Source organism: Sturnus vulgaris, chromosome 12 (assembly GCF_052056855.1).
Source record: "Sturnus vulgaris isolate bStuVul1 chromosome 12, bStuVul1.hap1, whole genome shotgun sequence".
Lineage (NCBI taxonomy): Eukaryota > Metazoa > Chordata > Aves > Passeriformes > Sturnidae > Sturnus > Sturnus vulgaris.
The window spans coordinates 21,330,936-21,354,028 of NC_142254.1; the positions used below are offsets into that span (position 1 = coordinate 21,330,936).

Here is a 23,093-nt window from a genome sequence, read left to right on the forward strand (position 1 = left end):
TAGACACATTTTTTTAAAACTCCTGGAATTTTTCCAAGGATTTAACAGTTCCAGCAAATTCAGGGGGGAAGGTGAAAACCAGGAGCATCATATAAGGTTTGCCTTGAGCTGTGGTTGTTGGACCTACCTGGAGCTGGTGGGGAGCTGCTCAGAGCAGGGCTGTGTTTCTCTGGGCTCACGGTTGAGGCCAGGATGGCTGTGACAGCGATTGTTCCATCTGGAGCTGGGATCCAGCCTCACCCAGCAGAGTCTGGCTCTGGAAATGAGCAGGTCTGCACATACACCTCTGCTCTGTGGTGTGCAGGAGACCTGAGAGCGTTACACAGCCTGGAAACTGGGGGCAGGAGAGAGGAGAATCTCTTCTGTGCAGGTCACTTTGGGGTACAGGAGAGTTGTTTGAAAGCTGTGTTATGATTTTTTACGCATAATACTGTTGTTTCAAGTATACATTGCAAAGGTGTAAAGTTTTCTATATCCGGGCCTTTCTTCTACAGTGGGTTGCAGTGGGGAAAAACAATTGGGGCACTATAATTCTCTCACGGGGGGAAAAAGAATCCCACCAGTGTCAGGGAGCAGGCATAGCTTTTTGTAATAAAGATTCCTAGGATGTTTTCCTTGGGCAGGCAAAGAGTAATTGTCAGTTTTCAGGTTTGTGAGAGGCCTGGGCAGTCTCAGAGCTGCTGCAGCCCTTGTTGCCTCTGACACAAGAGCAGTGAAACACCAGCTGAAGGATAACACGTCTCAGAGTGATGGATTCCTTTGGAATGCTCCATGCATTGCCCTTGCAGTATGGCTGGTAGAGGTTGGCTGGCTGGATTCAGTGTCCTGCCCCAGCACAGCTGGAATCAGGGGTCGATGGTGTGGAAGAGCCTCTGTGGGTGAGGCTGGAGCAGCCAAGGCCCAGCACAGCTGCCAGCCCTTGGAGCAGCTGTAATGCCATGTCTGCTGAGAACTGCAGGGATGCAGGGGGGAGTTCACAGAATGGTTTCTCTTCTCTCAGGCCTTGGTGTGGTCTGCAGTAAATTGAGATTGATTGGATGTTATTTTTCCTCTTGCTAATGTAATCCATTAGCCTGGCACATGCATAATCAGTTTAGAGCACAGTTAACTGGATGTAATCGAGTTCTTCCCTGCCTGCTGGAGAAAATCCTCTCCAGATGCTGCTGGGTGAGAGCACACACTGGGCTTATCACACACAATCCTCCTTATTCTGCTGCTTTTGCCATTTTTTTCCTAAATCACATGTTATTGGCTGCTTGCATTGCCCAAGTGCCACTTCTGTCAGTGTTACTTGCTGCCAGAAAATGTGATCTGGAGACACTGTCAGTCTGCAGTCGGGTTTCAGTCTTCTGAAGCTTTCAGTCTTCTCCTGCAGCACTCCCAGTGCCAGGGGAGAAGGTCCAGTCTTCTGCTGCCATCTTCATCCTGCACATTGCAATAGCTTCTGTCAGCCTCTTCCCTGCCAGGGGAGAAGAATGAAGAAAAGGTTAACAGACTCTTCCAATTTTTGCCATTGTTGTGGGCTCCCAGTTCCTTGCTGCCCCCCTGAATTTCTGTGACAGGAATGGAAATGCTGTTGTTTATCTGGCACTTGCTGGGGGAACGTGGTGCCTGTGCCTGAGGGGGTTGGTTTATATCCTGGAGAACTCCCTGGAAAGCAGCAGCACCCCTGTCAGTGCATGGCATTGTGTTTTTGAGATGGATGCTGGGTTTGAAGACCCTTTCTGCCATGGCTGGACGTGGTGTGTCCTGGGTGGGTGGCAGGGTGGCTGTGGGCAGGGACAGCTCCTGGAGCAGCAGCCAGGCTTGTCTCCTCGTGAGCACAGAGCTTGGGCATGGAGCAGAGCAGCAGAGTTCCACACATCTGGAGGAGGCTGGGCACAAGTTCCCAGCCTCTACTGCACAGGTGGAGTTTCCAGAAGGAATTAATCTGCTTGAGAAAGAGCCAGGTTTGGACATTTCCTACAACTTCCTGACAATCTCTAGTTCAGAATGTGCAGCTCAGAAGAAGTTTAAACAAAGAACTACTGAAGAAACACTCTGCTGGCCAGACTGCCAGCAAGTGCCTTCAATGAGCTCATTCAGGATCTTCCTTTTCAGTGTTTCCAAGTGCTGAGTTCACTTTTTTAGGGAATAGGGAGTCTGAAGGAGAGGGTTTGGGTTACATGGTGCCATGCACAGAGGCTCTTTGTTAGCTATTCATGTGGAGTGTGCAGGAAAACGACTCTTTAATATCAGTGCTCATGGTGCTGGTGGTGATGGAGCTGTGGGTCTGTGCTGACCTGGACAGGAGGGAAGGAGGATGTGCAGCTACAGCCCAGCAGAAAGCCTCAGTTCCACCATGGAGCAGTGTTGTCCCATCAGGCCTCTCCCACAGGAGTCTCAAAGAAACTTGTTGGAAAATCCCCAAAAAGTTTCAGTCCCAGAGGATGTATGGAATATTGTATGAGATGTAGTCACAGAATGATGGTGATGATAATGTATTCTAATTCAATGTCCTTCCATAACAGAACCAGGCAAAAAGAGTACCTTCTGTGTACCTTCTCACTTGAAGTTAAAATTATGTGAAAATGGGTGTGCTACTGTTGGATGCAGCAAAGGGTGTGATGTGTGTGGGTCACAGAGGAGTTACCAAAAAGCACCTTAGGTGCTTGTGCTAAATGTAACAGAAAAAAACAGAGAGAAAACAGAGCAGGGGGAGCCTGGCCAAAGTCCACAGAAAGTCCAGTGTGATCAAATAGGAAAGTATTACATGTGGAGGTAGGGAGAGAGGGAAAGGCTGTGTTACAGGGAGGGGAAGGAGGAGAGAATTCTTCCCGTGTGTTTAAGAGCAGAATTGAAGGGTTCCTCTGTATGGAGGATAAATCCTGAAGGGTGGTCTCACGTGAAGGAAAAGCCCCTGACTTAGCAGGGCTGTGCTCTGAAGGGTTCTGGGGGAGCCCCACAGCAGGGGACAGGGGCTGTGGGCCAGAAACTGCAAAGCATGAAGCCAGCAAATGGATAGAAACTGTAATAGAAAAGTCCTAGGGGGCATATGGATTGGGAAGGGGAAGAGCAGGCTTTTGGAAGAGAGGTTCTTGCAGCACTGTCCGTTGTTTGAAGGAGCCAGGCAGGGCTGGGCTGGGCTGCAGGGACAGGGATTCCATGGGCCTTTGATAAGATTCTTCATGAACTAACTGGGGGAGAGGTCTGGGCAGGGCTAGGGAGGTGCAGGATGAGAAACAGAAGGTAAAATAAAAACTAACTTTCTGCAGTGGAGAAAAAGGATTGGAAGGATACAGGGTGTTTCTAAGTGATCAAAAAATGGATTTAAAAGTAAACTTAAAAATCAGCTGTAAGGTGAAAATAGTGGAGCAATAAAAAGCTGTGACAGTTGCAGGAATGGCAGATGGCTGCAATGACTTGGGTAAAGCCCATTGGCTGTGGAGTTGGCTTGACACAAGAATCCACGTGGAGGAGAAGTTGGGAATTTCAAATATTTCAGTGCTCTGGAAATTGCTGTTGTAATAAAATACTGCTGCATTTGGATTGGTGTGAATTAGCCATAATTGCCATAATTCTGCAGTAGGGTCAAGCTGAGAGTCTTCTCATCCCAAACTTGGCTGACAGATATTCCCTGTAGGAATTCAGTGTACGAGAGCTCTGGGGACCAGTCCAGGGACTTGCCCAAGGGCTCCCTTTGGAGCTGGGCTCATTCAGTTCTGAAACAACCAGTTGATGTCGTGGGCAAAGGGAGACGTGTTTGAGTTTTGATTTTTATCACAAACTTCCTCCCATCTCTGCCTTTTAAGGTTCTTGGGGTAAAGTTGCTCACAGAAAATCTGTCATGCTCGTTAGGAGATTTAGAGCTTTGTTAACCTTTGATTTACTCGCTGTCTGCCTTCAGTGTGTTTTGGCTTTATTTTTGCAAGTTTATCTCTTGGAATACAGATGCAGCATCAGAGCTCTGAATTACACTCTTGAGCAACACAAATTGTGCCTGAAGCCCATTTAAATTACAGTATATGAGGGACTTTGAGCTGATTTCCTACAAGGTTTAAGACAAATTCCAGTGGCAGCTTCACAAGGGAAATAAATACTTATTGAAATCTCCCTACAAAGTTGTTTTTAAAGATGGTCTCCAAAACCTTTATTCAAATCTACATCCTCTAGTCTTGGATAAACTCATAATGCAAGGAGTTAGGAGCTGCCAGTGTGAGGAGGATGGACCCTCACCATCCAGCACCTTTGGTCCTGTTGGGGTTGACAAGAATTTTGATACAAAAAGCTCTCCATATCACTTTAACCCTTTGAGACGCCTCCTCCAAGGGGTTGCACGTTCCTCTGAGTGACAGATTTCTCCATGGTGTCACCCTGGCATTAAAAGACATTTTTACCTTCCTTTAGGTATTGAATAATTGTCTGTTAGTGCGGGATCACAGAACTTTTCCTTTCTCTGCGCTGCTTTTTGAAAGGGTTGGAGTCAGAACTGCTGAGAGCACACAGCATTGCTTGCTCTGTGTTTTATTTATGGGCCTCTGTCACTTAGGGTTTTCTTTCAAGTTTTCCAGTAAGTGCTGAGCCATGTGCAGCCAGCAGCTTAGTAAAGAAACCACCCTGTAAAAGCAGCGTAAATAACAAAGGAGTGAGAGTGCAGCTGGAGCAGGAGCCCTGGTCACACAGCAGGGGCCGTGATCTCCCCAGAACATGGAGCTGAAAGCCCTCGGTCAAACAGGGTTTAGAATTCAAAATATTTGGGAGAATGGGCTACAAAACCCAGCTAAACAAACTAAACACAAGGGAAAAAAAAATCAAACAGAAAAACACCTTGTCAAGCCCTACTGTAATCTATATAAGCTGAGTTTTTCCTGGCTTCTGTAGCAGCAGGAGCGTGTCTCCAGTGTCCCTTCAGCTGGCTGGTGTCACCCGTGTCCTGCCCTTTGTTATCCCAAAGGGTGGCAGCTTGTCCTGGGCTGGAGCCCAGAGCTCAGCTGGCACTGCAGTCTGTCCAGCTGCCTGGCCTAGGTGGATTCCTCAGCGTGCTCTCAGCTCCTCTGCTGCTTGGGCTGGGCCAGGTTTTGCTGCCGTGGGCAGCAGCTCTGCAGCTGTAGGCTGGCCGGCGACGACCTCATTAAATAATGGATGGGCATTCATTAGCATCCATCTCTGGCTTGAGGGCCGGGAAGGGCCCACGAGGTGCTTTGCCCAACCTGCTCTGTGTGACCTGGCACGGAGGGCTGGCTTCTGTGTGGCTGTGCCAGTGAGCTGGGCTGCAGGACACTGTGTCGTCCTTCTCTGGGTTTAACTGAACCGTTCCTAAAGAAAATGTTGTAACAAAACCCCCAGAGTTGCTGTGGAAGCAGCATGGGAGGTTCTGTGTTTGCCATCTCATAGGGAATTCATTAACTTACAATCAATAATGTATGCATGATACATAACTTAATATCATAATGGGCTTTTTCCCCTTCTTGCCAGGCGTAAAAATCCTGCTCCTGTGCTGTGACGTGGCAGCCAAGTTCTGCAAGTCAAATTAGGCAATAAGTTGTACTTGTGCAACAGGTTCTCTGCAAGTTGAGCCTTGGGCTATGGTTGGGCAGGCTCTGGTAAGCCTGGCTGCAGCTCTGGGAGATGTTGGCTCCAGGCAGCTTTGGCAGGGAGGCGAGGCTGGGTGCCTGCAGCTCGGGGCTGAGGGACGGAGCCCAGCACCCCTCCAGTTCCCCTTTAAAGCAGGGAGACACCTGCACTGACCCATCAGTGCACTGCAGCTGTTCCCAGCATCCTGGGTTCCCCCTTTGTCCTGGGGATGACCTCGGGATTTTCCTGTCCTGCCGAGTTGCTGTGGCTCGGGTGGCAGTGCAGTGGCTGCTGTGCCCCCCGTGTCAGCTCTGGGCTCGCACGGGAGGTGGGGAGCTGGTTGCAGGAGGCAGAGATGTTCTGATTTAATTGAAGAGGATATAAATGCCTGACTCGTATCCCTGTCTTTCATCTCTGAGCAGACCTGCAGAATGTGCTCGGGCTGAGGGACGTTCCCGTTTGGGTTCCAGCACACAGATGGAGCAGCTGGGCTTCTGTGACCCAGGTATTGCCCCTGGGCTGTCTCCTGCCCCTCACTGGGGCAGTACAGCCCCATCTCGCCCACTCTGCTCCTGCCTGTGCTCAGGGAAGGAAGGATACAAAGAGAATCACCTGGGGAAGTTTCAGGCAGCAGTAACAAAGCCTGTCTCCACAGAGGGGAGGCTAATTACACAGCTAATTAATCCAACAGATGTCACTTTAAATGCCTGTTTCTTTGTGATTCTGTTGCACACATCATGCTGGTTAAACAGACTTCATGGACCCCGTTCAAAATGCCTGTGCAAGCTGCTGGGAGCTGCCAGGGAGACCCCAGGGTGTCCTGTTCCACAGGGAGCAGCAAATCCCAGGCAGGCAGCCTGCTCTGGCTGCACTGTGCACAGCCTGCACATGGGGGAAATGCCATGTAATAGCTCTGCTGAGCTAAAAACTCTGAAATAGCAGCTGTGAGGATTGAAGGCATTGTTTACATTCTTGCTGCAAGTACAGAGCTCAGGCAGAGGGGATCTCCTCCCAGCACAGGGCCGGGGGCGAGGCAGAGGGGACCCCATCCTGCCTCATCAGCTCTGCTTGACATCAGGAAAAGAGAGTCTGGAAATCTGAGCTGCTCTGGTGAGGTCAGCAGTTCAGACCCGAGGTGGTGGAGGGCAGAGAGCGCTGTCTCTCTGTCTGTCTGTCTGTCTGAGGTGAATGTGGTCCCTCTGGTTCCTGCAGCATCAGGAGGGCTCCCTGCTCTGCCTCTGGGGGAGGCAAAATGAACATTTCTTCAACATTTTAAGCAAGTCTTTGCTCGTGAAGGCGTAGCTGTAATATGATGGCCCTGCAGAGGAAGGGAGCAGTTCCATATCCTTGTGAGATACGGACATCAGTGGTCACTGTGTGACAGCTCCTGCCAGCCTCTGCTGAGACTCCCCCCGTTCAGCATCTGGCTGCAGCTGGGGAATGGGAACAGCTGTGGCACCCAGTGGTGTCGGTGCTGGGGCGTGTTCCCCCTTGTGCAGTTCTGCAGGGTGTGAGGCCAGCCCTGCTGTGGTCAGCTCCTGCCACACTGCCTGGGCATGTCCCCATGGAACACTGGGCTGGGGAAATGTCCCATGTTGTGTGTGTCTGCTCTGCTGCCTTGGCCTTTTCTCCTTGGATGCTAGAGGAGTCGGATGGTTCCTGCCCCTCAGTGAGCACATCGCTTCTGCCCACAGCACTGGGCTGCAGTGTGGGACCAGGGCCCCCAGCTGTGTGCCGTGGGGAGCTGCTGGAATGGAAATGCAGCCCCAGCACTCTGGGAATGCCCCATGAGAGGGGGCTGGAGGCAGGGGTTGAGCTGTCTGGTACAGCCGCGGGGGCAGAGCATCTTCCTGGGGTCTCAGCATCCTCGATGAGTCGCAGTTGGCGGCTTGATTCAGTGTAATGGATGTGTGCTCATTTCCCACAGCTGATGAGGATTATATCAGCTTGGTTTAACAGTCTCATTTGCTGCTCCCAGTGCACACTTGTTTTAATGCGTTTCAGTTAATGAGGTAGAAGAGAGAATGAGGTGTTACTGTTTATGTACAGACAGTGAGGCTGTGCCGAGGGCCCTGGAGCCCGGCAGTCCCTGCCCAGTGCTCTCCAAGGGACAGCATTAGCTGGCATTTATAGAAAATTTATTGGCTGTGGTTTATCCAGGTAAAATTTCTCCCAGTGGTGCACGTTTCCCTCTCCTGCCTATCTTATGCTTTATTGCAAGCTACAAGACACGTTGCCGGCAGCCTGTCCATGGGCAGGGGATGTCAGCAGGCTGAGGAGAATCACAAAACACCACAAGGTATTTGATGTGGGCAAAGCTGCTGCCATCTACCTGGGGTAAAAAGTTCACGTGTGCCCCGAGGGGGTTGATGGCTGGGACACTCCATGCTTTCAGTGCTGTGGTATTTTCAGTGGGGTCAGGGCCGTGCAGTGCCAGGCTCTGGGTGAGCTGGTTCCTTCACTGGTGCCCTCGGAGCTCTTACCTGCTGCGTCCAGGTGTGGGAATGGATACCAGAGCCCTGACCAGAGGGACTCTGCCTTCCTGAAATACTGCTGGTCCTTGTGCTGACGGTGAATATTGGCCATGGGCTGGGCTGGAGCTGCATCCCGTGTCCCCAGCCCGTGCTCGGTGCCAGTGAGTGTCTGAGGCCACTGCCTCCGTCCATGCTGGCCGAGGGCCAGGCTGGCACCAGGGCTGACAGCAGCCAGGGGCCGTGCACGCGGGGCTGCTTTGAAGGTGAAGCTGCTGTTGGTTTAAGCGGGAATTAAACAATTACCGCGTCTCAGTTCTCCCCACCTCCGGTGGATTGACTCTATAAATTGTCAGCCTGTTGACATTTTAATGTGAATTATGTCATATGGTATCCCCTTTGATTCCAGCATGCCTTGGTTTGTAAATACACGAGCCTCTCAAAGGGCTGTGGTTAGCGCACACGCGAGGCCTCGGGGGTTTTGGTGGGGAAGGAGAGCAGCGCTCGCCTGGCGGCAGCTCTGGGGCTGGCACGGCACCCACGGCTCCAGCACCGTGCCCAGGGCATGCAGCCTGCTGCCAGGGGTGCCCGGGGCTCACACTGCCACGGGACACCCATGGGGTGCACATGGCTCACCCAGCCACCCTGCCCTGGGTGCCCGGGGGTCACACTGCCCCACGGGGTGCACACAGGAGTCTGTCTTGGAGGGAACACCTGCAATTAATGCTCAGAGCCATTGTATTCTGTTGTCGATCCTCTGCAGAATTGCACCACAGTTGAATTAGATTTTAGGTATACACAGGAAATAGAGAGCAGCAAACCCAGCTGTTCCTAGGCTGCAGACTGCTTGGAGGCCGTGCACAGCATCCATGAGGCAGACAGTCGTGCTGCTGTGGGTCACTGGTGTGTCCTTCCTGCTGGAAACCAGGTGGGCTGGGAGCCATGACATGCCCAAGGACTGCAGAGTTTAATCTGGAGGAGGCTGTGTTTGGAAGGCTCCTCCTCCCCCGGAGCTTGGTGCCTTTCCTTACAGAGCAGTTGCTCAGGGGTGTGTGGCAAGGAGCAATTGCATGAATTTCTCTACTCAGTTCTTAGGACACGTTAGTGTCCATTGAGTCTATGGAGCCCTCACAACCTTCTAGAACATAGGAAGTAGCAGGTTGCCTTAATTCTGCCTTTTGTGTGCAGACATTATTTTGGTTCTTAATTATAAGTAGTTCCATACATATTTTTCCAGCAGGATTCTTGCCTCATTCTGTGAGTAATTATTCCATTTCTTTTTATCTTTCTCTTTCATTACATTGCCCCAGGCTTTGTCTAATACAATCCAAAGCTTTCACTGAATGAAGAATTATTTATTTTCTCATGGGCATTTCCGTGGTGCTCTGTGTTCTGTTTGTGTTTCACAGACACTTAACGAACTTTACCTTGGCAGTGCAGTCCGAAATGAGCTGGTGCTGCTGTCCCCATGTTCGTGTGCCTCAGAGGTTGTGCTCTGGCTGCCCAGCCTGTGCCACTGCCAGGACACTTCCCTGGCCCTGCTGGTTTCCAGCTCACCTTCAAGACTCAAGCAATATTATGTATTTACTCTTTCTGCTTCCATTCTCTTATATTAGTCCATCACACCATCCTTTAGTTTTCCTCCCTCCCTTATCACCTGATCTTGAGAAATCCTTGCTGCAGACTGTGGGCAAGGGGTGAGCTGGCTTTTGTTTATCCACGGCTCTCTGTTGGTTTCTGCATGGGAGATTGTGTCCTCCACGATGCTGATCCTGATATTCTGCGATTTATGGAGAGGACTGAACAATTGTCTGGTGCATTGTTGCTACTGTTTTTGGTTATCTGCTGGGAGTTGAGGTGCTGTAAGGAGTTATAAAGAAGCAGTGTGGAAACAAGGAAAGCTTCAGTCCATCACAGCCTCCCTGGAGATGGATGAAGCAATAAATCCTGGGCGAGGGGAGTTAATCTGTGTCCGTAGTGTTTTATTAAATAGCCTGAGCTCAGGCTGGGTCTCTGTGGCTGCTTCCCTGTCCCACACGGTTTCCTGGTGCATTATTACAGCATTATCCCTGCTGCACATGGGGTCCCCTCCTGTCCTGCCTGGGGTCCTGCCCTGCAGTCGCTGGGGCACCTGGAGCCAGGGCAGGAGGGAAAGGAACTGGCACACCTGGGTGCCCCCAGGGGTGGGGCAGAGCACAGTGCTGCCAGCCAGACACTCCTCAGGCTTTTCCTTCAGAGACCACTGGTTTTTTCCAAAACACTTCATGTGGGGGGGAAATAGCATTTTAATTTCAGTCCCTAAAACAGGCTCCACACACAGAGAGGGGTTTGGGTGGCTAAGTCTGAGCTGCACTGTCAACACAAGACCCAGGAGTGTGTTCCATCAGAGCCTCCTCAGAGAGCCCTGCTGTAACACAGGGATCATTGGCTGCTGGAGGAAACCAAACATCAGGGCTGTGGAGAGTCCTAGCCTGGCTCTGTGCTACTGAAAGCCCTCTTCAATCACTCAGCAGCTACACAATTGCAATATGGACAACAGATTTTGATCCTGCTGTCTTTCCAGGTTCGCCCCAGACCTTTTGATTAAATAATTTACTTTTTATCCAGTGTTTTTCCATATTCCCAGGCTGCTCTGGTTCACCTGAGTGTTCACAGCTTAGCAAGTCACACTGAACTGATTATTTTCAAGTAGATGTACAAAATATATTATAAAGGTCTGGGCAATGGCATTGTGAGGCCTGCTTATGGTTACTGTCTTCAGTTGTTTCTTCCCCATTTGTTTTCCTGACTCTGGAAAAGATGAGGCTCCCTGAATTCCTCAGCTCCTGCCTATCCCAGCACTGAGAAAGGAGTGGGCTGGAAGCCCTGAGCCTCTTCCTTAGTGATGTTGCTGCATTCTGGCACAATTTTTTTTTCTTTTTCATCACTCCATCCCAGTGCTGTCTGTACAGTGCTTTGCAGGCAAAAGTGCAGCTTTACCACTGTGTTTCTCCAGGGATGACAGCATCCATGGAAATAAGAAGTGACAAAACCATATGCTTTCCTGAGGATCAGAATGTCCCTGGTCCAGGCTTTGGTTCAGTTGCAAGGGGAGCTCTGGCTGCTCCACAGGAGCTGCTGGGTGAGACTGGCTCTGGGTGACATCCCTCACATCCTGACTGCTCGTAGGAGAGGCCACTCTGTGTGAAGTTTGCTGGTTCCTGTTGTCAGAGGTGCCCAGGTGAGCAGCAGAGGTGCAGGGCTGCCGTGGGTCCTGTGGTGGAGCCACAGCCTTGCAGGGTTGAGGGCAGCACTTTACAGGCCAGCTGATAGGAAATGTGCTCTCATGGTGCTGTGGTTTTAGCACTATAATTAGTAGGATCGATACTCACGCTCCTGTGTGCATCTCCATGGACAGCAGTGTCTCCCAAGGGAGATTTCGGGCATCTGGAAGATTCTCTGCAGTTGAAGTTGTAGTTGCCCAAGAGTGGATTTCCTGTCCTGGCAAGTCTTTGCAGACTTTCCCCCTCTCTGGGCTGCTCAGCCAGTGTGGGGTGACCCAGGTGTGCAAGGGTACCTGTGCTGCAGCTGGAGAACAGCATCTCTGGCTGCTCCCTCACCTCCCTCCCTGGAGAGCTCCTCAGCCAGCATCCCACTCTGTTTCCCCTGCACTGGGAGGGCTTGGCCAGCATAACTGGGCCAGTGCTGGCTCCCCCCTGCACTTTGTCCTTCCCCGAGGCATGGGGAGGAATCTTCCACAGGAGGAGTCTCAGCGAAGCTCTTGGCTGTCAGCTGTCCCCAGACAGGTTTGCATCTTCGGGCATCTCTTCAAGAATGATTAATTAGTGCTTGCAGGTCTGTTGCACAATTAAGAAGGTGTGGGGGATGTGCTTACAAGTTCAACCTTTCTTGGCTCTTGCTTTCTGTTAACCTGTGTTGTTGTCTGCCCACAGAGCCCGTGGGACTGTGGGTGTGCAGGGATGCTGCTCATCACGGGCAGCATAAACAATGCCCTTGTTAGGAGCTGCTCCCAGGCCCTGTGAAGAAGTTGGCTGTGGAGCCAAGCAGGAGCTGGGACTGTGCCTCCCCCTGGGCTTTAGCCCCTCCTCATTAAGCAGGTCCGGGCTATTGATTGGGAGCTTGTGTTTGGAAGAGTCTTACTTACTCTATGCATTATCTTGACAGATTGATCAGACCTGATTGAGAACCTCTTAAAGGAACGAACAGCTGTAATGGGAAAGTTGGACTCTGTCATCCGTTAGGATGATTCTGGGAGCGAGAAGAACGAGGCTGACATCTTGGAGCAATTGTATTTACAATTAACATGGCTGAAAACGATTGCCTCTATTGATCCCCCCTTCCTGCAATTACAGCCCCATTGTTTACATTCCAGCACTTCAGTTATAAAAAGGAAATTCAATAATTATTGCATTATTTAAAGTTAAAGTGCCACAGAGTTTGCTGGCTATGCTTGCTGGTTGATTTAACGTTCAGTAAAATCCATGCTGAGCTCTCCATCCTTAGGCTGAGCAATATTTGGCTTTTAATGAGGCTTCAAGGGCTGGTGGAGCAAACCCCATTTGCTGGCTTGCTTTGGGTTTGTGGGGAAACCCAGAACCTTGCAGCCTGGCTAGCACCAGCCGTGTGGCTAACAAGGGGAGCGTCTGTGGTGCTCACTGATCGCCAGGCAGGGCTGGAGGGCTCGGAAGATACAGGTGTGGTGAGGTACAGGGGTAGGCTGTCACTGGGGCAGTTGTGGCTGTTCTTCAGGCCTTTCCAGGTGATCTGGGGACTTGGATTGGTACCTCAGCCTCTGTGGCAGGAGGGAGTGCTGCCTTTGCAGCCTCCAGGTAAGGAAGGCAAGGATCAGAGTGCAGTTACCACGAGCTGAGCTGCAGAAACTCAGGGGCAAACGAGCCTGAGCCCCGTCCTGGTACTGCACCAGGAGCTGTGATGTACAGGGACAGGAGGCTGGAGGAGGGAAGGGTTTGTAACCCTGCTCCTGTGGAAGCAGTTAACAATTCAGGATGTTGGTTGGATATGAAAGAGCAGAAGTTCAGCTTTTGAACCTGCTGGGTGCAGAATCAATTCTCCCCCCTTGCAGGAGGATGGGGGGAGGCTGTTGGCACTCCAGCTGTCCCCAGGGCACAGCCAGTGTGTCCCTCTGTGTCCCACCACTGCTCCCGGCTCCAGGAAATTCCAGCTGGGGCTGCAGGTGTGAAAGGAGAGCAAGATGGATTGGCCAGCCCTGACTTTTATGGAGTACTTGGAACAGAGCAGGATCAGACAGCTGCAGCCACATGACTTTCATTAAAAATTCAGATTCTTCTGTTGCAGGGCTGTGTGATTTATCTCGTGCAGCACATCAGAGGCACACGGGGGCCAGGAGATGTTCACGAGCCCTCTGAGGTCTGCAGCGGGGTCGGGTCCCTTTCTGTGTGACCCACAGCCCCCTCCAGCTCCCCTGTAAGGGTCACCTCCTGTCCCTCCCCAGGGGCCTGCAGTCCTCACTGGCACCTGAAGTGTTTCCTTCCAAGCCTGTGACTAATTACCCTGGCTGACCTTACCCGAGGAGGAGTCAGTCCCTGGATATTCTGCTGCAGATCTGCTGGACAATCAGGGCTGAAGTGGTTCCAGCAGCTCCTGAGCGTGGGTCAAGCTCTCAGAGTAAACTGAGGCTCTCCCTGGTTCCGTGTGCTGGTTCTGGTGCCTGGGGCTGCTCAGACACCAGTGCTTGGAGGAGAAAGCCAGCACACTGCACCTCCGTGGTGCTGCTGCTTTCCGTGCCTGTTGCGACCTTCCAGCTGATTTTTGGCTCCTTCTTCCTCAGCTGCATCTGTCCATTCTTTGAAATCACTGCTAGTTTTACCCATCCTAATGGAGCTGAGTGCTGAGTTCAGAGGTAGGAAAAGTGTTACATGTGGAGAAAAATCTCTGCCAAAGGTGTTGAAGTCTGACAACTTCTTTTTCAAGAAGCTCTGTGTAGTGGAGTGGCTTTGTTTTCATGGCAGGCTGTGCTGTGATGTGAAGGGATGTGGAGGAGGTTCCTGCAGGCTGTTTGTCAGTGACCCACACAGCACCTGGCTGATGGAATGGTCAGAGTGCTGAGGAAGAGGATGTTTGTGCAGCAGGAGGGCGGGGAGCTCGCTGGGGCAGTGCCTGACAGCTCTGCACAGCCCTGGATGCTGTCAGCTGAGGATCTGCTGGGCTGCCAGAGTGAAGAACATCCTCCCTTTTGTTCCTGCTGCTTTGCTGCTGTGCAGCCTCTGTGAGCTGATTGTCCCACTTTGGGTTCTGGCCCCCAGTCCTGTCAGCTCACCTGCTTCTCCTGCCCAGGGAGACCCAGATGTGCAGGGGATCTGCAGGGAGCTGGCACCATCTCCCTGTCCTGGGGACAGTGACAGAGTTCTTGCTGCCGTGTGTCTCAGTGGGTGCTGTGCTGTGCTGTGTGTCTCAGTGGGTGCTGTGTGTCTCAGTAGGTGCTGGCAGCCCGTGTGTGGAGCTGCAGTTGATGTTCGTGCAGGAACACCCGTGTGCCCTGGGGAGCTGCACTCCTGAGCCGTATGGTTTCCATCAGAGCGTTCCTCTCTCTGTTTCTGATTTAAAGTGTAGCTTTGACTCACCCTGATCAATATTTTGCATGCCATGCGTGAAGAACCAGATGTTGGAAGTTTCCTATTGTGGAGAGGGAGGGGGGGAACACCCCCTCAGACTCACAGAAATCGATGTTTTCTGACAGAAGTTGGTTGGTTTTCCTTGGAACAATATATTCTTTTGATTTTCAAGTTGATTTGTCTTCTAACAAGGTTCTGGTTTAGTATTTTGAATTTGTTTCCTGTGATACGGATAAATTCTCACAAGGGGGAAGTTTAACAGTGTGATGGGCAATAACTACATGTACTTGGACAGCATTTCATGGCCTCCAGCAGCTCACAGCTCAGACTGGCTTGGCCCTCGTGTCTTCCTTCTCTGGACTGCTCCTTTCCTGTGCTGGAGGATGGGTTGGATCAGGTGCATGCAGTGCTGTGCCCAGGCTGGGCTTGGTGGCACCCTCACTCAGCCTGGGACTCGTCCAGCACGACAGGCAGGTGAGGCTGACCCAGCCCAGGAGATGTTTGGGAGGAGGCAGAAGAAAAGCATAAAATCAGACACATTTATTAAATTGTTTAAACAAATGTTTTCCTAAAAACCCCCTTTTAAATGAGAGCAGTGCAGAATGTGCCCCTGTTCCAGAGAGACCATGTCCTTAAATACTTCCTTGAACCCATGACTGGATTTTTCTCTTAACTGCTCACGGGTGTTTTCTGTGCTGGGTGCAGGAGCTGTGCCCGTGGGCACTCACTGAGCTGGGTGCAGTTTTGTGTCATGGGGATGTGCCTGGTGCCTGGCAGGGACTGGGTTTGGTTGGTTCCTGGAGCCAGAGCCCAGCCTGTGGCAGGGCTGGGGCACAGCCAGGCTGGGCTGTCTGAGGTGGGCACATGGCTCTTGTGATGGGCTCGCTGACCTTTCCTGCCTTGAGCCATTCGCCTTTCCTGGCTCAGCAAGAGGGTAACGCATGCAAACAATAGAAATGAGATGAGGAAGAAGTTCTTATAAGGGAAAACAGCAAAAAAATCTTTTGAGGGCACCAGTGGGATTAGTGCCCTCGTGGATTCTTCAAATATTACAGTGAATTTAATTAAATACATCGTGATCCCAAAAGAGGCTAGTCTAATTAGCCAGATCTAGAATACATTTATTCTCTTTCCTCGTTCTTCCAATCAGAAGCCTCAGCATCAGCTCATATCCTATTTTTAATCATTCCTAGACTCAGAGGGCTCTCCTTCCTCCGTGTGAGCAAGGCACACAGCGCTGGGTAATATGTGTCTTTAATCTTATCTCAGCTGTAACTGAGATAATAAGCATCAGAATTTTTTACCAGAAGGTCCTGGCTGCACGTAGGCAATATTTTTGATTGACAAATCTCAAGATCACGTCCAAATCACTGTGCTTGTGCCCGGGGCCAAGTGTGTGGTGAGGAAGGAGTTGCATGAGATGACACAAAGACCCAAGGAGGTCTCGGGGTTGGATGTGAGGAGCTGGCAGGGAGCATTGCACAGCTCAGCTGTCAGGTGTGGGCTGGAAGCACCAAAGGCCTTCACTGAGGAATCTCATGTCGTGGTGACACACCCGTACTGTGGAATTGGGAAATTCCTCCTGCTGCCCAAGGGGAAGGGACAGCAGCTGTGCCCTGGCTGCCAGCGTGGCTGTGCAGGGTGAATCCTTCCTCTGCTTCTAAGGAAGAATTTCCATGTCTGTGGGATCCATGACAGGAAATGGCTGCTTATTTCCCCAGAGGCACGGGCCCCTGTCCCAGGGGGTTGATCGGTTTTGCCAGATAATTAATTGTGGTATGGTAATGGAGAATGGGCTGTGGGCACACAGCTGGGAGGGCACAGGGTTTGTCCAGCTGCTGGCCTCTCATGGTGGTGCCCAGCTGCCTGCTCACCACTGGCTTCTCAGCCCAGGTCTGTGTCACAGCCATCTTACAGGGCAGATGGGTTCCCTCCTGACCCAAGGGAGTGAATCCTGGATACCAGGGAGCAGACACAGGATGATGGACAGGATGGCTCTGTGCTCTGCTTCTGTTCAGTGTGTCCAGGACCTCTCTGTTTGATGGGTTTGTTGTGTTCTAGGGTTGCTTTGGTTTTACTCTTCCCAGTTTTCCATGAGAATTTACCAGATTTAAGTGTAGGTTTGTTATGCAGTTGGATCCCCACCCAGCACAGGCTTTGAGTGTGAAGGAATGAGCTGAGTGGGTTGTGAGCAGATGTTACTGCTGGGTCTGGTCTTTCCCTCACTGAGGGAGGTGATGTTATCCGTGCCCATCTGTGCTTTGTGCCCATTTCGGTGTGTTTTGGTTTTCATCTCTTCAGCAGGAGATGGTGTAATCCCCTGGGACAAACAGGCATTGTCTCACTGGATCTGTGTCAAAATGTGGCCCCTTAAGGAGCTCCCGGGTGGCTTTTAGCAGTTCACAGTGGAGTGGCCCAGGAGACGCTGACATCCCTCTGCTTTGTTCTCCACAGCACCTGCAGCACCACGAGAGCGGGGTGGAAGGTGAGAGCTGCTACTACCACTGTGTGCTGTGTAACTACTCCACCAAGGCCAAGCTGAACCTCATCCAGCACGTGCGCTCCATGAAGCACCAGCGCAGCGAGAGCCTGCGGAAGCTGCAGCGCCTCCAGAAGGGCCTCCCTGAGGAAGAGGAGGACCTCGGGCAGATCTTCACCATCCGCAAGTGTCCTGCTGCCGAGGCTGGTGAGTGCTGCTGCCTCGGGGAGCGGGCCCGGGGGGCGAGTGGCACCAGCCCCACTGCCGGGGTCACAGTCTGGGGACGAGCTCGGGGGTGTTCCCGTGCTTCTGCCCTGCCGAGGGCTGGCACAGTGTCAGTGATGCGTTCCAGGAATCCCACCTGCCTCAGGTGGGGTCTGGGATGTTCAGGTGTGTGCGTTGGTTCAGGTTGGCCTCTTAAGGCCTGGGGTATTGTCTGAGCATCTAAAGATACGGTCATGTCTGCACAGCTCCACCAGCCAGTGCACCACGAGTCGAGTGATGCCCTGAGCACCAGCAGAACCTGTGCCAGCTTGGCACTGGTTTCTGGTTCTTCAGCCACTCTGGATTGGGAGGAGGAGTTGGGAAATAGGGGAGAGCAGGACGTGGGAGTTTCCAGGTCTGTTTTCCTTGTCTCCTCCTGATGAGGTAAATAAAGTGAAGGGTTTGTATGAAACATTTGCTCACACAGATCATAGGACAGGGATTGCAGCTGTGAGTCCAGCAAGACTTAGTGTGCCTAAAAACAGCAGTTAGGCTGGATGGAGCAGAGATTTGTTCAGTCACATAAAGGGTTGAGACATTTTTAATGTTCTGAAAAACCCAGGTCTCCTGAAGCCTCTTGGGAGGGAGGAGGAGAATCATCCTGGGTCAGCTGGTTTGTGTGCTGTCAGGACACCATGGTGCTGGAGCTGGGGTGTGCCAGCAAAAGCCTTCACCATCCCCAGAGCTTCAAGCAGGACTTCTCTCTGTGACTGCCGTGAAAATGGGTAAATCCTACCAAGAGCCACTCTGGGAAGTGGCATTCTGCAGTGAATGCACATGGGGACAAGGAAGGTGATCTTGGCTGAAAGGGCTGAGAAGGGACGGCAGCAGCAGGTGAGGGAGAGCATGTGGGGTTTTCAGAAACGTCCCTTGAATTCACTTCTGGGTCTCATTGCTGTTCGGCTGTGAGTAATGAGGATCTGATATAAACCCAGAACACCCCAAGAGCGAGACAGGAGATTTTTCATTAAGAGTTAAATTCAGTCTTGTGGAAAAAAGTGCCCAGTGTGTGACCTTGGTGGCCCAGCAGAGTGGAGAGCATGGCACACGCTTCCCAAAGGTCACAGTGCCAGCAAGAGCACAGGGCTGCCACCACCCCGGGGGACAGCAGCTCCAGCAGGAAAACATTCCCAGCTCTGAAGGCTTCTTTGGGCAGGGCTGTGGGTTCTGAGCTGCTTAAATGCAGAATGAGCAGAGAGGGGAAACCATCCGTGCCCTTTGTGATAGACAGAACAACCTTGAAAACCTTGTTTACTCTAGAAATTTCTGTTTGCCTTGTCTCTTACTGTACAAACCTTATCTTTCCTGTCCGGCCCAGATTAGGCCATGGCAGGTACTGGGAGGGCAGGAGCTGACTGTCTAGGAGGGAAAATGGTTTGGTGACCATTTAAAACATTGTAATATTTTTGAAATAAAAATCCTGACTAGTCACCGAAAGGAAAGCTCGATTTACAAATATTTTAAATTCCTTTAAGCTTGTTGGTTCTTCAACAAAAACTGACAGCAAACAAGACACAATTTCTTGATCATACTTTATTTCAAGTGTTATGAATACAAGCAAGAATAAGGCTGCAGAAGGCAAAGGGGGTGTCTTGGGTCGGTTTTACAAGTCACTTGAAGCTGAGGTGCTGAATTTCAAACACTGCTGGAGCCCACTGTTGAGGTGGGGCACCTCACTGGTGTGCTGGGCCAGGCATCCCTGCAGGGCTGGAGGCAGGTTTGGGGGAGAAGCTGCTGTAAGCCCCATGGGGAGAAGGGCTGCTCCCATCTCCCACCCACTCTGATCCCATTCCATCCCCCAGGTGTGGGACAGGGCTGTGCACAGTGTGAGTCTGTCCCCTCCTGCTCTCTAACAGGGTCTGTGTCCCCAGCAAGGTTTTTATTGTTGTTTGCTGACCCCTGGGTGGACTTTTCCCCTTTTGATAAGGCCTCTGTGTGCAATGAGATACCAGGCTCAGACACACTTGTCCGTGACACTTCTCTGCTCTGTGACACATCTCTGCTGGGGCACAAAGGGACTGTGACATTCTGTTGCTTTGCTACAGCCCAGGGGCAGTGCTGTGTCCTGTGGCCTCGTGTGACACAGTGGGGTCACCCTGTTCCCCTCCTGCTCCATCCCATTGCTGTGCACAGAGCACGGGTTCTGGGGTTTAATGCCGTGTGTACCTACTCTGTGTGTACCTACTCTGTGTGTACCTACTCGCTGCTGTGTGCAAGCATGAGGAGAAAGCAGTGCTGTCTGGAGACTGCGAGTAGATATTTGCTTGTGTGGATGCATCTCAATCTGTTGGAAGAGAGCTCTGATCACACCTTAATTAGTCCTCTAACAATCTGCAAAGGTCAGTGCCAATTGCCTGTTCATTTACATTTGTAATTGTGATGGTTCTTGATTGCACATTAGTTGCAACTCGCTCCCTCCCACCCTGCAGAAGCACAGGCAGCCTGAGCTGCTGCTCCAGGGACACAGGGACCTTTGTCCCTGCCTGTGCCAGCCCCTCAGCCCTCCCCAAAAACTGGGTGTCTTTTGGGGAAGAGCTTTAGGATCTGCCTCCACTTCCAGTAAAGGGATGACGAAGTTGTTGGCAGGGAAATTGTATGGACATGAGGCAGGAAACCCAATCCTCCTTGAACTGGATAATTAAAGACAATTAAACTTTCCTGCCTGCTTTGAGAAGTGTGCTCATTAGGCAGGAGATGGGGGAGCTGGAAGTTCAGCTGGTTTGTTGATCAGAGACAGCACAGCTTCAGGGAAGGGGGTATTGTCCTCTCAGGGTATTTTTGGACATCTCTTGCTGTGGTATCTGGGCTGCTGCCACTGCAGATGTCAGCCCCTTGCTGCAGCAGCATCTGTGTAATGTTACCCATAAGCTAATTGATTTTTAATGATGGGGGTTTAGAGAAGAAAAAAGTGAAGAAAGACTGACCATAGTAAAAACCAAAACGTTCTCAAGATGTTGGGTGAATGCACTTACAGCTCATTAGATAATGATAGAAACAAATGTGAAGCAACCTGCATCGAATTTTCATTCTGACTTTGGAAGTGTTTCTTTCATCCCAGAAGGCATCCAGCACCACACCCCTCTCCCTGGCTGTGCACAGGGTCCTTGTTCAGGGCAGGGTTTGTGCAGTGTCCAGCACGATTCCCCTGCTCTCCCCATCCTGTTCTCTCCCTGTGCCACCCACACTCGTGGGGTGTTGCCCCCCTGCTCAGCCTGTGTCCCCTGGGCAGGTGCTGCTCACACGTGGTGTGTGTGTGTTTCCTCCCTTCCCTGTTTGTCCTGACTCCTCCAGTTTTCCATCTCTGCTCTCCCTTTCCATAGTGTCTGCTGTGGGAGGAGCAGAGCCTTTTCGCACTCTCCCCACTGTGCGGGACAGACAGACAGACATCCTCCAGGTGCCCTTGCCTGCACCTCACCACAGAGGACAGTCCCTGTGGTGGCCACGCTGTCACAGCAGTCCTCCTCATTGCTGCCCAAGCCTTGGCAGTCACCTTCCAGCACAGGGCTCATGCTGGGCCCTTGCAGGAGGAGCAGGGGGTGCTCTGGCAGCCCTCGCTGGGCACCAGATGCTGTGCACAGCCCCTGTGTCCTGGCAGGATGGGGCTGGGGAGGTGAGGCACCCTCTGCCAGCCCACAGCAACGGGCTGTCCCAAACAGCTGGATGACAGCTGTTTTGAGGAATACCTTCACTGCAAAACTCTGCTCTGAGACCCGCTGGGAAGCTGCTGGCTCCTTGGAAGGGGGGCATGGCTCAGAGCCCCTGCTTTCCCCTCCTCTGCCCCACAGGCAGAGGGGCACTGCTTGTCCACGTCTGCCTTGTGTCTCAGTGTTTGACCTTTTGGAGGGCTGGGAGCTGCAGACTGAAACTGGGATGTGAATCTTTAATGAAACCAAGGAAGTCACCAGAGCTGTGATAGAGCCAAGGCTGTGCTCACATGAGAAAACCCCACACGGTTTAAAAATAGCAGTTCCCAGCCCGAGAGTCACAGAGTCCCAGCTCGGCCTGGCTCTGCCTGTGGTGCTGCACAGCTGGGTGCTCATGGCTCGCTGCAGCCCTGAGTGCAGGGGAGTGCTGTGCTCCTCGCTGCTCCCACAGCAGTCCTGTGGCTGTCCCAGCGTGGGAGGCCACCTCCATGGGGGCAGGAGCTGCTCCCTGTGCCCAGGAGCCCCTCTGCTCAGGCCGTGCTTTGCTCTGTGAGGTTTCTCTCAAAGCAAGGTTTCTGTGGAGCAGGAGGGAGGCTCCAAACGTGGAGTCCCACGACATGCCCTGGTACCTCGCTGCTTCCTGGGGACTCAGGCACTGCTCCCTGCTTCCCCCCTCTGCTGTCCACACTCTCCAGCTCTCTTCCCTCGGTGGCCATCTCCTGGATTGGAAATTTCCAGCCCATCTGTAAAATGAAGCAAATGGTGGAGAAAAGGAGAGGAGATCTTCCACAAAAACCTCCTGGGAGGGAACCATTGAGTTATTTTCCCACCTTGAAGTGTGGGCAGCCATGCAAGGCATCTTTCCTTCACCTTCATCAAGCACAGAGTTTGTTACAGCAGGGGTGTGAGATGTGCCTTTGGGGTGGATTTTTCATGATAGCAGACTCTCTACTTCCAGTAGAACTTCAAGACTTTTGAAGTGAAAGTTGGTAGTGACAAATGACGTTTCTCCCCGCTTAAAATAAATTTACTGGGATCTGGTGTCCTGCACTTGGTCTCCACTGAAGACAATGTGCTCATTCTTAATGATGCCTGTTGGTCTCCCACTTCTGCTGGAGGTAATGGAGGGTTTTGGAAAGAAATCACCAGTTTGCTTTGGAATGGGACTTGATCTCACACAGCAATTAAAAACTTACCAGAGCAGATCACCTGTATGGTGCCTGCAGGAAAAGAGCACACAGAGTCCAAGCTAGAGCATCTGCCAGTCAAAACCACTCTGCAGCTCTGGCTCTGCTGCTGATGCCACAAAAACGTGTCTGAAATGTGTGGCCCTTGCAGAGGGCTGAGGAATTTCCAGGCTCGTCCTTGATTGACACATTTAATAATCTGCCAGCCCAGGTTACAGCCCGAGCTCCTGTGTGCAAACACCAAGTGCTGCTCGGCCTCATCCGGATCTCTTGGGCTGTTTACCTCTCACTCTGCCAAGCTTGGTGCTGCCTGTTCCCAGTGTGTGATCTGTGACCCCCCAAGGCAGCAGCCTGCCCAGCTTTGTTTCCAAAGTGCTGCCTGTGAATCCATCAGTACGTGCATGGTCAGAGCTGGGGAGCAGCCCCAGGCTTGGGGGGCACTGGGGGCCTGTGGTGGGCACCCAGCTTCTCTGGGGTTGTGTCCGCAGCTGGGCTGGGCAGCAGCTCTGTTATCCCAGGTGGAAATCCCTTCCTGTCATCTCTCCAGACACAGGCAGTGAGACGAGGGATTGTGCTGTTTTGGAAAACGTTCACCCATGGTGCAGGAGCACATGTGGGCTAGCAGCAAACAGCCCTGGGCAATGGAACTTGCAGTTCCTTTTCTGCAGCAGTTCTGATCTCCCTGCCAGCCCCACCAGCTACCCCCACATGCGGGATTATCTCTTGTTTTCCAAGATCTTGTGTCACATGTGTTCATTTAGAGGACGGTTTGTTGCCTTCCCCTTTTGTTGTTCTGCTGAACCTTGGAATTTTTTCATTGTTTAATGGATTGAATGGCTTCAGGACCTTTTACCTTTCCAACAAGTTCCTAGTGGAGTTGCAGTATTTCTGGCAAGGTCTCT

At 51.8% G+C, this 23,093-nt stretch overlaps 1 protein-coding gene across 2 annotated transcripts in view; it reads left to right on the forward strand.

Moving 5' to 3' along the window:
* The window catches only part of ZFHX3 (zinc finger homeobox 3), a 370,752-nt gene that overhangs the window by 298,558 nt on the left and 49,101 nt on the right, over nucleotides 1-23,093 (forward strand). For both annotated transcript variants that reach the window (XM_014889524.2, XM_088172183.1), the window contains one exon: nucleotides 17,072-17,303. In XM_014889524.2, coding sequence (XP_014745010.2) covers nucleotides 17,072-17,303 — 232 coding nt within the window. The remainder of the gene's footprint in view (nucleotides 1-17,071; nucleotides 17,304-23,093) is intronic.